The 13520-nt window shown below is 43.3% G+C and overlaps 1 protein-coding gene across 1 annotated transcript in view; it reads left to right on the plus strand.

The window, feature by feature from the left end:
* The window catches only part of TMCO4 (transmembrane and coiled-coil domains 4), a gene marked incomplete at its 3' end in the record, with an annotated part of 28806 nt that overhangs the window by 9654 nt on the left and 5632 nt on the right, over positions 1-13520 (plus strand). The window contains exons 5-12 of the mRNA XM_080358777.1: positions 1491-1588; positions 2306-2449; positions 2937-3056; positions 4411-4575; positions 5158-5294; positions 6379-6463; positions 9784-9901; positions 12742-12859. Of these exons, the coding sequence (XP_080214903.1) occupies positions 1491-1588; positions 2306-2449; positions 2937-3056; positions 4411-4575; positions 5158-5294; positions 6379-6463; positions 9784-9901; positions 12742-12859 (985 nt within the window). The remainder of the gene's footprint in view (positions 1-1490; positions 1589-2305; positions 2450-2936; positions 3057-4410; positions 4576-5157; positions 5295-6378; positions 6464-9783; positions 9902-12741; positions 12860-13520) is intronic.

The raw sequence follows: 13520 nt of genomic DNA on the forward strand, positions 1-13520 counted from the left end.
CTCACTGCATCTTCAGGAAAGCTTTAGCTGCAAACTATCTTCCTACCGACATAACTCAAATTGCTCCTTATTGCAACTAGAGCCAGGTTAGCCGTATTTCAGCTCTCTCGATGTCGTTATTTTCAGTGCGAGGTGACAACACGTTGACTATAAAAGCTGATGAACCACTATGTAGAACAGAAATTGCTGGATATTGCCAACGTAGGTATGAACAGTCAGACTGTAGGGCTGGTTTAAAGAACACCTGGAGCAATGAAGCTGATCATTCAGGTTGGTGGCTGCAGGCACAATCCGCGGCATATCCAAATACCGCCTTGAGCGTGGGTTTGTAGAAATTGAGCTTGGTTACACAGAAAATGCTGAAGATGCAGCCATTGCAGGCAGCGCTGTTGTTCTTGGCTACATTTGCTGGTGCAGCAGGTAATACACAATCTTTTTTGGAAGATTTCTGTGGAGGCAAAGCCTCCGTGCTGTGCAACTCAACGGGAGTTCTGCTGTTGACTTGAACGGCACGAGGATTTCACCCGCTGTGCTTCATTCTCCTCCTGCTGCGTTTTACAAAGCCGTGTATTGTTTGGGACTCATCTAAAACTGTCTTTATCAAAATTACGGTGCGCTTAGGGGGTTCCAGGAAGGATTAGGCAATTATATGGATAATGAAAATCCACAATTAAGCTAGGATTAAAAGGGAAAATATCCAAGTTTGGAAGCAAGATACATTCTCATGTTTAAAGGCCTAGATTAACTACTGCATTAGCAGGCTAGAAGGAACCTTCCTCTGTAAACAATTTATTCCAGCATCCTGTTTCTCGCACTTTCCTCTGAAGTGGGAAGTATTTCTTGTAAGAGAGAAAACAAAGACAGTGGACAGAAGCCAAAAGCAGTGCCTAATAAGTGATATTTGTTCCTTTCAGGTTTATTTACCTGTTTCTGATAAGCTTGTTAAAATGCAGCTTAAATGCACACAGACAAATGAACTGATTACTGTGTTTAATAGCTCTTCTATTATTATATTGTGATGTGCAATTAAAAAGCGGCTAAATGTAAACACTGTTGTTGGAAAATAGTTCCATTCCATCCCTCTGTTTGTTAGCACAAACTATGCCTATTCTCTTGTGTTTCAAACACTTTTCCCTGTTTCCCTTTAGCTTTCTTGGGTCTTTTCTAAGCTATATAGGCAGTATATAGTTATTGAAATGCTTTTGATTTTTTGTGTCTTTTTTTTACAAGCTTCAGCCCTATTAGGAAGGATATTCCAAGTAAGTAACATCTGTTGGCTTTTGTCAGCAATTACATCGTTTTAATTTAAATCTGTGGGTTTATGTCCATGCTCATAAATCTGAGTGTGTTGTCACAGTCCACACCTGCTTGTTACTTTTTACTGTTCCCAGTAGGAAAATTACACTGCAGAGAATAAAAACAGATTCTACTGCAGCGTTGTTATCTGTCAGGCTTTTCCGTCAGCTTTTATGCTTCTAATCCCCCCACAGAACTGCAGAAGTATCAAGAAAAAAGAAGGAAAGAAGAAGAAAGCTGAAGAGATACCTGCTGATCGGTTTGGCGACCGTCGGGGGCGGAACAGTGATAGGTGAGGCTGCTCTGGCAGTTTGGACATTTGCTCCTGAATTGCATGTACAGCACTGGGGGGGTACCTGAATTACACATCTGGCAGCAGAACCCATCACACCTTTTAGCCCAAACTCGAATTTTAAAGCGTTCACTGCTTTTCTTTCCCAGGCTGAGCGTAGCATGTTGCTTCAGATACCAAAAAAACACCCCAAACAAACAAGAGAAACCCAGGCAAACAACAGAAGAAACCCCAAATCAAAGAGAAGTATTTTCAACCATGTGAAAATAAAATGGAAATAATTAGCTGGAAAAGTTATTCCAATGTAGCTTCACTGGCTGGGGGAAATATTAAACTGACGTTGTTACCCTTAAAAAATGTTTTCTCCTCTTTTGCTCTTTTGTTATAGGAGGATCAAGTCTTCAAGTCTAAATTCAGAATAGTGTGAGACTAGATCAATGTTTCCTAAGCAAACAGGGCATAGCTCCCCCCATTCTACCACACATTCTTCCTTTGACCTTTAAATTGTTCTTCATTTTTACTGAAGTAGTCAAAGAATCTGTGCAAAGATCCAGGACCAGGAGAGGGTCTCAGAAAGCCCCTTTATTGGTGATGAAAAAAGGACCATAATTTGTACCTTTCCAGTAGCATTAGCAGCCCTCACACAGCACAGGGAAACAACTGCCTAGATTTTGAAGGTGATTAATAGTTTGGTGATGTTACTTGTTGCATCTTCAGGCTTGACGGGGGGTCTCGCTGCCCCTCTGGTTGCCGCGGGAGCTGCTACTATCATCGGGAGCGCTGGAGCAGCCGCTTTAGGTTCGACCGCTGGAATTGCAGTCATGGCATCGCTTTTCGGAGCGGCTGGAGCTGGCCTTACCGGTGAGAGAGCGATGGCACGTTTCTGAGCTCCCGAGTCACAGGATCTTGCCTGTAAATGCAGAGCTGACGACTTAACTGAGCTCTGCAGAGCAAGGGAAGCAATGTGAGGTGTAATCCCACAACTGTGAAATTTAATTTCAATGCTGATTGAGATGCTGTGTAGCCCCTGCTGACCATGTAGGAAAAGAGTATTTGGGATGTAGCTTAGTAAGATGCCGCCACGGAGAGCAGCGTCTGTTGCAGCTGATGTCAGGTCTGCAGCAAGAAAAGCTTTCTGCTGGGATTCCCTCGGATCACACAAGCCCAGAAGGCTCTAAGGCTACCAGGCTCTAAGTAATGCACAGACTCGCTGAGGGTTTTGGAAAGGAAAAAAACCCATAAACCTATCCAAATGACCCAAATAATTTCTTAGGAACTTCTACTATTAGCAGAGTCTGTCCTTGCTGTGTGATTTCTGAGACTCGTGTTTCTGCCCTGCTGTGTGTAGGATACAAGATGAAGAAGCGTGTGGGAGCCATCGAAGAGTTTGAATTCCTCCCACTCACTGAAGGAAAGCAGCTTCATATCACCATAGCAATTACTGGATGGCTGTGCGCAGGAAAATATGGTAAGAACAACACGGGGAAACCGAGAGGAGCCTGGAGAGCTGTGTCTTTCTTCCACTCCCGGCACAAACATCTGCTCTTGTAGCACCCTGTCTTCCCCCCACTTGCATGGCCTGGTAACTAAAACACATCGACTCTCAACATAAGATTTTGCAATCCAGTCTACAGTCCCAATCAAAACAGAGGAAGGAGAGAGGGCAGTAAATTGGTTGTAGTGATAGCAGGATTGGCAGTAATCATAGCAGATTAATAAATGTTAATAAATGCTGTCTGGTTTTGCTAGGAAAGGTCTGTTTGGGGTGGATGATTTCCAGCAGTAGTACAAAGTGTCTCACCTATCTCTGAGACCTTATGTTTATTCTCCAGCAATTAACAGAAAATAGTGTCTTTTTCCTTCTGAGTATCTGCCAGATAATGAGGTTTATTGGCAAGAAAGTTCCGTCAAGTAAATCCTGTTAAGCACAGCATTCGGGAGGTGAACTTAGAGGCAGCAACCTTGAAAAGTCCGTACTGTTTTAGTTTCCAGTATAGCTTGTCATATAAAATATCTCAACTGTCTGCTGATGTGTTCAGTAACCTGACTGAACAGCTGCCAATTTATTCAGAAGCATCATAATTAACACTGGCTATCATTAATGCAAAAGGTTGTTGTTTGTTAGGTTGCAGCTTGCTGTCAGACTAAGGTTATTTTCACTTTGCATTACAGAGCTTCAGCTTTTCTCATTGTCTGCTCACCGGGGGTCCAAATCCTCGGGCTTGGAGGGCTCCCAGGCACCGTTCCAAAGACAAGTGTGTCCCTTCAGGAACCTTTTTGTGTCCGTTTGCCCTTAAAAGGGAGTTAAAAATGACACACATTCTTCTTCCATAACTAGCAATCTGCTGTCATGTCTAAAAAAGCAAAACCACAAACAGGAGAAAGACCATGGCATAAAAATTTCTCAGGACCGGCCCTCCTTGGGTCTGTGTGAGAAGATGGAGCTGCAGGACTTGGCCTGTTGGCTGATGCTGGGAGGAACATCCTCAATACCTACTATTAGTATTAATACCCATCTGTCTTGGCAGCCTTTGGGGCAATGGAACAGGTCATGAACTCTGAGCCTGTCCACACTGAAGATCCTTTGTCAAGGCAGACGAAGCTGTGGCATGATTTACAACCCCCAAATTTATTATAAAACAGTGGAAATACAGTGTCTAAATCTAACAGTATTTTAAAATATAATTCCTGATTTTACAGTATAAATATATTCCAGTGTCCTACTGGTTCTTTTCTGAGTCTTTGCTAGACTCATCTTGCCAGGAGTCAGACATTGTTGTGTTTTCTCTGAACATGAATTGCATCTTTGCAACCTTTCCCAGGGAGCTTCACAGCACCGTGGAGCAGCATGTTGCGATCGAGTGAGCAGTATTGCCTGGCCTGGGAATCCAGGTACTTGATGGAGCTCGGCAACGCCTTAGATTCCCTGCTGAATGGTTTTGTCAACATGATGGCTCAAGAAGCCTTAAAATTCACTGTCTTGTCAGGTAAGAACCTAAATCGTCTCTGTTCTGCCTGAGCGGCTCTTGTGCAGTTTGACGGTTGGTTTCTGTTTAAAGAAGCTTTCCTAAACACAGCAGATTTCTGAGCAAACATAGAAGATTTCTGAGCAAACACAGGAGATTTCTGGCAGGATTGGCACCGCCCTGCAGAACTGGCCTGAGAACCTTCTCTGCCACACCTGTAATTTAGATTTGCTTTCTTGGATTGCTGTGCCTCTGTGTCATTGACTTGTTCTTTCAAAATTACAGCTGGAAACACCTTCCTTCACGCGTCACTGTGTTTATTTCTCTATGTTATTACGCTGTTTTACTGCTTTACACAAACCTTTCACATGCAGGTTACATTCATGTATAGTGTCTGTTTGCCTCTGTATCAGAACATCAGATTCCTTCTTATCTGTAGCCTAGCAAAGCATTTCTCAGATCAGCTCTTGAGAAAGAAGAACTGGAAATGGCAAAAGGTCTCAGGTTTAGCTTTTAACTTCAGTGAACCATCTTGCTTTTGGTGTTTCCTAAGAGCAGCCCGGGTTTGTGACTGTGCTGTGCTGTTTGCTTTGTGTCTCGCAGGTATTGTGACGGCCTTGACGTGGCCAACGTCGCTCTTGACTGTTGCCAGTGTCATTGACAACCCCTGGGGAGTGTGTCTCCATCGCTCTGCTGAAGTAGGCAAACACCTAGCACATATCCTGCTCAGTCGACAACAGGTAAGTGCCTAGATATTATCCAAGAATAACATACGGAAGGGATTTGGCCCATGGAGGCAAAGTTTTGTAGTCACAGTAGTTAACTATTAAGTGGCATCCTTCCAGGGAGAAGCAAATCAATAATAAACTGAAAAATTAAAAAAAAGATGCATGAAGGTGACCAACGTGTATCTGGTTCATTGTGGAAAAATAAGTCCCAAGTGAATCAGAGAATTCCTGCCAAGATTCATTCCATTTAACCTAAAGCTTTTCTAAATGAAGAAGAAATGATCCGGGGCATAAATGACAAGTGGCTTGACTATGTCATTAAACAGCCAGGCCAACTCACCTAGTGCAAATTTGGGAACAGAAAGCAAAGGTAGATGTTAAAATATTCACTGATACTTAAGTGGCCCCAGCAAAATAATGTAAGAGGTGATTGTGCAACATTAGATGCACCGTGGGCCATGTTTTTGCCCACAGAGAAGTGAAAACACATTCCAGTGTGTCAGAACATCTAAAACTACTCAGTGTCATGTGTATGGAGTCCATTGCACACCTGCTGCCCGGTTAATACAGAGATCATTTTGCATTGTTGTTGAGATTAAGCTCCCTTTTGTCTTATAGAAAATCTTATTAGGCTATTCACAAGAAAAGCTTACCCCACATCATTTTTTATAACAGCCACACAGTGCTGCTGTCATTCAGGTTGAATCAAGAAGCGGTCGATGTTTTTGTACGACAGCTGCTTCTTCTCTTTATCGAAACATTTCTAGGAAAATTTGTGATCCGTGAATTAGGCTTTTATTTGGAAATTTCAAAACAATGGCAGCATCTGGTTTGTTTGTGTTTGAAACATCTGCTTTGCTGTAACTTCGGATCACTGGATCCTTTCAGTTGGTTTTCTGAGAATCAAAAACCACAAAGTAGATATGCAGAATTCTGAATGCTGAACTGTTCGTAGCTTTAGCGATACATAATCCCTTAGAAATCAGCCAAATTGCTCAAACGTTTAAAAGATCATGCACAAGCCCCAGTGCTCTGCGTCCCAGGTATTGATGTGTAACGGTATTTGATGGTGTTTCCTCATTTCTCTCTTTCTTAGGGCAAGCGACCTGTCACACTAATTGGCTTCAGTCTGGGTGCAAGAGTCATTTACTTCTGCCTGCAGGAGATGGCTCAAGAGAAAGGTAAAATTCACCTCCTAACCTTTTCTTCCTTCATCTTCCTTATTGCTAGTAGAGCAGTTTTTCTTCCAAGAGGCAGATTTTTTCTGGAGCAGAGCTTGAATCCTTTAGGATAGGACAGAAAGCACCAGTTCAGTGGATTAAATTAGCTGTCTTCACTCAAGGTGCTCCAGTGTGTCAGTTTGGTCCCTGGTCTGTAAACAACAACTTGACATTTGGTGACATTCGGCTGCCAGATCGGCCTGTGAGCTGCCCACGTGCCGCTGCGATCGCAGCAGAGGATGCTTTGCCTTTATTGGAAGCTCTCTCCAGCTATCGCATCTGATTCCCCGAGTCCTCCCTTCCATTTAAGTCACTGAAATGCCACTGTCATCTGCTATTTTCATGGTAATTTTTCCCCAAAGTCAAGTATAAAACCATCTGTCAATATATTACCCGTTTGTGGTTCTGTTTATTAATAGATTCTATTTTTAATTTAGAAAAAAGAATAAAATCATTTATGATCAGTAGATGTAAATAGCATCTTGGAGTTGAGTCAGTAGTGAGTGTGTGCGTGCAGCCTGCCTTCCCCCCTACAGAGTTAATTTAATTCATTAACCATTTAGCCTCACAGAAAATCTCTAATAAATAGCTTTATAAAGGCAAACGTTCAGTAAGGCCCAAGAAGGTGGGAGCAGAGTCAAGTGAGGATGGAGAACGTCAGCATTTTTTCAGCTGATGGCTGCGTACCAGAACTTCACTTCTGGTTTAGGATGGAAGTCCTCAGATAAAGGATTTCTGCTCTCAAAATAAATCTAATCAAATCCAGAATGATCCTAATGGAGTGACACTGAAGCCAGAACCCAGATCCTAATCTGGCCCTAGATCTACTCTTTTTGTGTGCTAAGAATGCCAGGGGCTGAGACATTTCCAAGCTTTTATTTAATGGTCTGTAGACTCTCGCTGGAATAACATGGGACTGTAGCTAAGTAATACGTGAAAGGAAATCATTAGGGGTCTTTAAGGTTGGCTGCCATTCTAAAGAAATCTAAGCATCGTAATTATGTATCATAGCAGCTCCCCACCGTACACTAGTTTTTCAGTTCCCTAATTGAATTACGAAAGCTGAGCTGTTTGCGAGATGAAAAGCAGCGTGTTCGGCGCAGATTGCCAAGGCGTTCTGCACACGCACGTTCCAGCACAAGCCACAGAAGGAACGGAGCTGGGACCTTGGACATCTGAGACAGACTGGAGTTTGCACTTGGATGTCTCACACAAAAGGAACACAAGGCTTAATCATGCGGGCCTTTTGTATCCAGATGGCAGTGGCATTTCTGAGGACAAATAACTAATCATGGATTATCCAGTGAAACACCATGGCAGAAACTCAAATTCTGTTAAAAGAAAATACTCCTCTGTAAAGCAATTAAATAACCTTTGGGATACTTCATCACAAATGATTTTGGAAGCCAGAGCTTAGTAGCTTTCCAGAAAATGAAATTATAGCAGAAGATGTAGTAATGACCCGTCAGAGATAAGTTACGACAAGGGAAGAATCACAAAATGTCCTGAGTTGGAAGGGACCCACAAGGAAGATCATTGGTCTGATTTTTTTCCATCACAATTCCCATGCATTTTAATAAATAATAAGTGTAAACCAATAAAAATTGATAACAGCCTGAACCTGAACCTTGAAGCCAAACCACGTGCGATAGGAGTGAGGTGTCACACATGAGATATTTATCTCATACTGATCACGGTGTCTGACAGAATCGCATGTGTGACCAGTATCACCAGTTCTGCTGGGGTTGGGTACCGGGAATACCGCTGCCAACCTCTGCCATGAAACACTCTCCGTGGCACTGGATCTGTACGATGGCCAGAGAGACCTAAATCCCACCCTTTTCCAGTGAGGACTAATGTGATGAGGTGCTTTCCTCTGTGCCCAGGGACAAATCATCTCAGTTTTAAATTCTGCCCACACATAAAAGATTTGCAAACTGTGAAATACATTGGTAGGGTTTCCATCCTCCTCTGTCAACACTGGGAGAAAACAAGTATTTTTCAGCTGAGGCTGAACATTTTTGTTCTGAGCAAGAAATAAGCTGTACAAAGGACCAGAGACACAAAAGCTTCCAATACCTTGCCCAAACATCCAGGATCCTGATGAATTAGCTGTTTGTTTATTCAGTTGGCTCACACTGTGGCCGTGGAATTTAGTACCTTAGTTGGAAGGAGCTCCCCGTTCGCGAGGCTCTGGGTTTTATTTTTCATTGCTCATGATGATGGGAACAGGACTTTATTGCTCATGGATCACACTGACAAAATTGAATTGCTCTTTGCTTGATTGGTGCAAAATTTGCTTCGCAATAAGAACTAAGACCACGAGAACTCTTTTGGATTGTTGTCAGGCGCTGGGATTTACACCGCTGAGAAAGACGCAGGCACTGCAGGCAGCTCCGAGTCTTTTACTGCTATAAGGGAAAGGAAACCAATTGATTTACGTTTAAAAAGTCAAGCCAGGCAGCACCTCTCCATCATAACTTGATGCGATATGCAGTTATTCTCACTTCTGCCTCCCCTTAAACTTTAGCACGTTATTTTACAGGATGGTTGAGCTCACATCTCGCGAACGCTGCTCTCCCACCGGCGGAGAGTTTGGATTTGGCAGGTTATACCCATGAACTTCCCAAGACGTGCGCTGCTGTGAATTCCATCTAACTGCTTTGGCATCAGCTGCTTGATCTCTCTTTACCAAGAAGATTTATTAATAGATACTAATATATTGTTTAGGAGTTTAGGAAAGTAGCAGAGCTGCCCAGTATTTCTCATTCCATAATTATTTCTACTGAAATTCCCCAGTTGCAGCTGTCTGATAAGAGAGGAAGATTTATTACACTTAAAATTCAACATTCTTTTTCAGCAAGTCGTGCCCTGGGCATTCGCGTTAAAGAACGCTTCAAGAAAATCAAACCAGTTTGATAGATTATCACCTCGTGTTGGCAAACGCCTTCATTGTTGCTAGTTCCCAATCAATATTAAGGACTTGGGTGTTCTCTGCTGTGTGTGCAGGTCACGTTTTTCACTAACTCAGCTCTAAGGACTGTGGCAAGAGCTTGTCGTGCTTAATATACGATAACATTTGCACTATAAGGAATGTCGGTCCCTTTCGCCCGTTTCAAAGTGTAACAGTTCAGCTCCATGCAAACCCAGACCCAGGTCTGTGGAAAGAACTTCCCACGGGTTTGCTGCTTGAACTGCATCTTTCTGGACAGGGGCCGGGTCGGTTCTCCCTCTGAAATATTCTCTAAATCTGAGCTGTTCTGCTTTTTTCCTCTCAACAGACTCTCAAGGGATCATTGAGGATGTGATCTTACTGGGAGCTCCAGTGGAAGGAGAAGCCAAGTACTGGAAAGCCATCACGAAAGTGGTGTCGGGCAGGATCATAAACGGCTACTGCAGGTCTGTACATGCTCAGTCCTCCGCTTCGCGGTGCTAGCGTCACTTTGAAATCATTTTTATCCCTTTTGAGCATTTTGTAAGTGAATATTTGTTCAGCTGGTGAGTATGTTGATTCAGCAGCGCCAGAGCCTCTTCCCTCCAGAGATCTCTCCCTTGGATTAACTGGAGATGAGAGTTTTCATGAGACACTTGAAGGCTGTTCTGGCTCCAGCTCTCAGCTGTTTGACATTAACAGTTACACTGGAAGCCTGAGGTGCTCAATGCATAGGTCCTGTTCATGCTGGGGCAGGGTTATATCACCTCAGCAGCTCAACGCTGGGTCAGTGTGTTTGTGTGCATAATCTGACGTATTCTAAGGCCCCTTTAAAGCTCAGATTTGTGTAAAGGACTATAAATACAGCCATCAAGTTCAATGATAGTTAAAGAATGTGGATTAAGATCTATCGAAGCTTTGAGATATAATTCATTAGGGACTGCTTATGGGGAACAAGATGTAAAAATTGCAATGGAAGGGAAGGAGCTCAAGCAAATTGATGAGTTTTTATATCAGGAAGACTTTCTAGTCAAGATAGTCCACGTGAACAAGCTATTTTACTTACACAGGAGGTATAGCTAGAGCAGCTGCAGCGAATTTAATAAAGATGTGAAAGAACAGAAGGGTTACCTTGAAACCAAATACCAGCCTTTCAAAACTGTGCAGACAGCTGCAGAGTTGTGGGAGCTGCTGGGTGAGAAGAGGGAGATTCAGAGGCAAGAACCAGCTGAAGCAGTCTTCCCAAAGCTGTAAAGAATTCATGGAACAGAATCAAATCTAATGACTTAGTTGGAAGGTAATTGTGACAAGAAGACTGCTCACCAGCACAACTAGAAGAGGGGAAATTAAAAGGAAGGAATGAAGCGGGGAAGAATAAGAGCATGGGAAAATAAATTGAGAAATAACCAGGCAAGAAGATTGGCAAAGAACATATAACTGCAAGTCAAGTCAGCTTGTAAAGCCACGAGCCCTTGGGTCAGCGACAGCTGAAAATGGTGTCAGTGCCTTCCATGCACACATATATAGGTATCAGATGGGGAAGTATCATACATCTAACACAGTACTTCATTTGTGAAAAAGAACTAAATAAAAGAATTAAAAGCATTCAAGTTCAAACAACAAATTATTAATCCCATCTGTCAGTTAGACTGAAAATTGTTGTTTTTTGAATGGCGGGAGGTTTTATGGATGCTGCATGTGCTCACCAGTTACAGTATTTATTTATGTGACATAAGGAAAAAGCAATTGCTGCCTCCTTGGGAGTGCTTCTGTGTTCCTCCAAGAAGCCATAAATGACAGCAATTGTGGCATATAACTGAATGTGCCCTGGCAAATATTATTCCTTCTTGTGTTATACAAAAATCAGTTTCACTGCAAAACGCTCAGCGTATTCATTTCATATAACATATATATAAAAAAAAGATCTTGTTATAGTTTCAAAGCCTGTGTGTGCTGTTGGAATAAAACAGTATGTGTGTTTGTACCTCTGGGTGTGCAATAATTTGGTTAGTCTCTGCTTTGACAAGTCCAAGTCTTGAACGCTGAGTGAAAAATGATGTAGAAATTGTGTCTTGTTGCAGGAAGAAGCAGGTGACGAGACTCTCAGAAAATATTCCAGTAGGCTGGTTCTCTGCTTTGCCCTCAGATGCTGAATTTGAGGGTTGTTCAGTTAGCGTGAGGGGCAGCTGAAGGAGGTAACTGAGAGATACGGAGGATTATAGGACAGGATTATACAAACATTCCCTGGTAAGACCCCACCTGATTCTGCTTCCTCTGCTCTCTCGCTCATACAAATTGTGGCCCCGTTCTGTCACTTTAGGAGTGACTATGTTTAGGTCAGATGAATTACATTAAATAAAACTGCAAGATCACATTTGGGTCCAATTTGTTGAGCTTCAGTCCGCTGTCGCTTGTCTCCTTCAGCTTCGAAGCCTGAAAGGACCTGGAGAGTGACAGCCAGATGTCAGAGCTGTCCCATCCCATTTCACCACAGGGTCACAAGTTCCTACTGAGAAACCTTAACCAAATCAGTCAGACTTGCTCAGCTTTTGAAAGAACCCATGCCTGAGTGACCAAGAGTTTGCAGAGCTCTGCGTACATTTACAACTTGTAGTATAGACCATTTTGGAGCGGACAGGAGCAGCCAGAAATGGTGACCTGTGCGGGTGCATCTCACCTGCTGAGTATAAATACCACTCGCATACGTCTTAAATCTACTCTATAGAGTGTAGCGGTGTTTAGGTGCTCAGCTTTTAGGCTGTTGCCAAGTGTAGAAGAGGTTACTTATTTCCAAAGGTCGCATCGCCTTCTCTCATCACGCTATAATCTACCCTGAAACTGTCACGGTGACTTATGGCATTACTTTAGAGTGCGAACCAATTCTTCCTAGCTTTGTCATTGAAACCAAGTATTTATACAGTACCTATAAATCAGCAGCACTCCAAGGAGCTTCACAGTCAATATTTATGTCAGCAACATTGGTACGGTAGGCTTCATCACGTTTACAGCTGTCTGCAGGCTGGAGAACTTCTCCCTGTTAGTACATTAAAAAGATTAGATATGTGAAAGTATTGCAATCTCTAAGCAAATTTTTAAACCTGCTGTACATAATGAGACTACACCCATGAACCAGGCACCCGGGAATCAAGATTAAATTCAGACTTAACGCTACGATGTTCCGGGAACCCGCCCTGAATGCAGCAGCTGCTCTGATTCCTGGGTCCAGACATCCCTTGTGCTCTGAGGAGTCATGTATCACATTGGTTTGGCAACAGGATTTATTCACGTTCTTCTGCTCTGCTCCTAGGGGGGACTGGCTGCTGGGCTTTGTGTACAGAACCTCTTCTGTCCAGCTCAACGTCGCCGGCCTGCAGCCAGTCGACTTGGATGACAGGAGGATGGTGAACATGGACCTTTCAGCTGTGGTAAGTAGTACTTCTTAAATTCTCCGTTTTTTCCATCTGACCTTTGCTTGCAGCACCGTAACCTCACACTCCTGGATGAGGGGAAGATGAGATGCTGGAGAGAGCACCTTGATGTACATTGTCCTTCTTTCCTTTCTTTGATATGTCTCATCTCAGACTGCAGTATAGATTTTGTTGGCCTGACCAGTGCTCTGTATTGAGCAAGACAATGAGAATTTGCCTCTCTTGTTGGATGGTTTTGGGGTTTTTCAGTCCTGAAATGTCTCATATCAGAGACAGAAAATGCAGTTATTCCCCAAGAAAGACCTTGCTGTCTTGCAAGCCCCAGATCAGCAGGTAGGTAGAATCAGCCGCTGGGAAATCTGGAGCTCAAACACACCTGTGGAGCAGCTGCAACCTACAATCTTATCTCAGTGGAGGCTTCACCGCTGCTCAGGTTCGTACGAGGGCAAGGTCACCGGCTTTGTACCTTGGTCCCCTGGGCTGCATTGATGCCATCGTACGGGAACCGGTTTGTAATGACAGGAGCTCTGTGATATTGATGGCTTGTTTGCTTGGTCCACACCTGGGCTGCTGCTCCAGGAAGCACAAAGATATTCACCTGCGAGTCTGGGAGACATTTAGCTTCCTCAAAGCCACCTGGTGTCATTGATAAGCCACT

This window comes from Nesoenas mayeri (genome assembly GCF_963082525.1).
Source record: "Nesoenas mayeri genome assembly, chromosome: 24".
Classification (NCBI taxonomy): Eukaryota; Metazoa; Chordata; class Aves; order Columbiformes; family Columbidae; genus Nesoenas; species Nesoenas mayeri.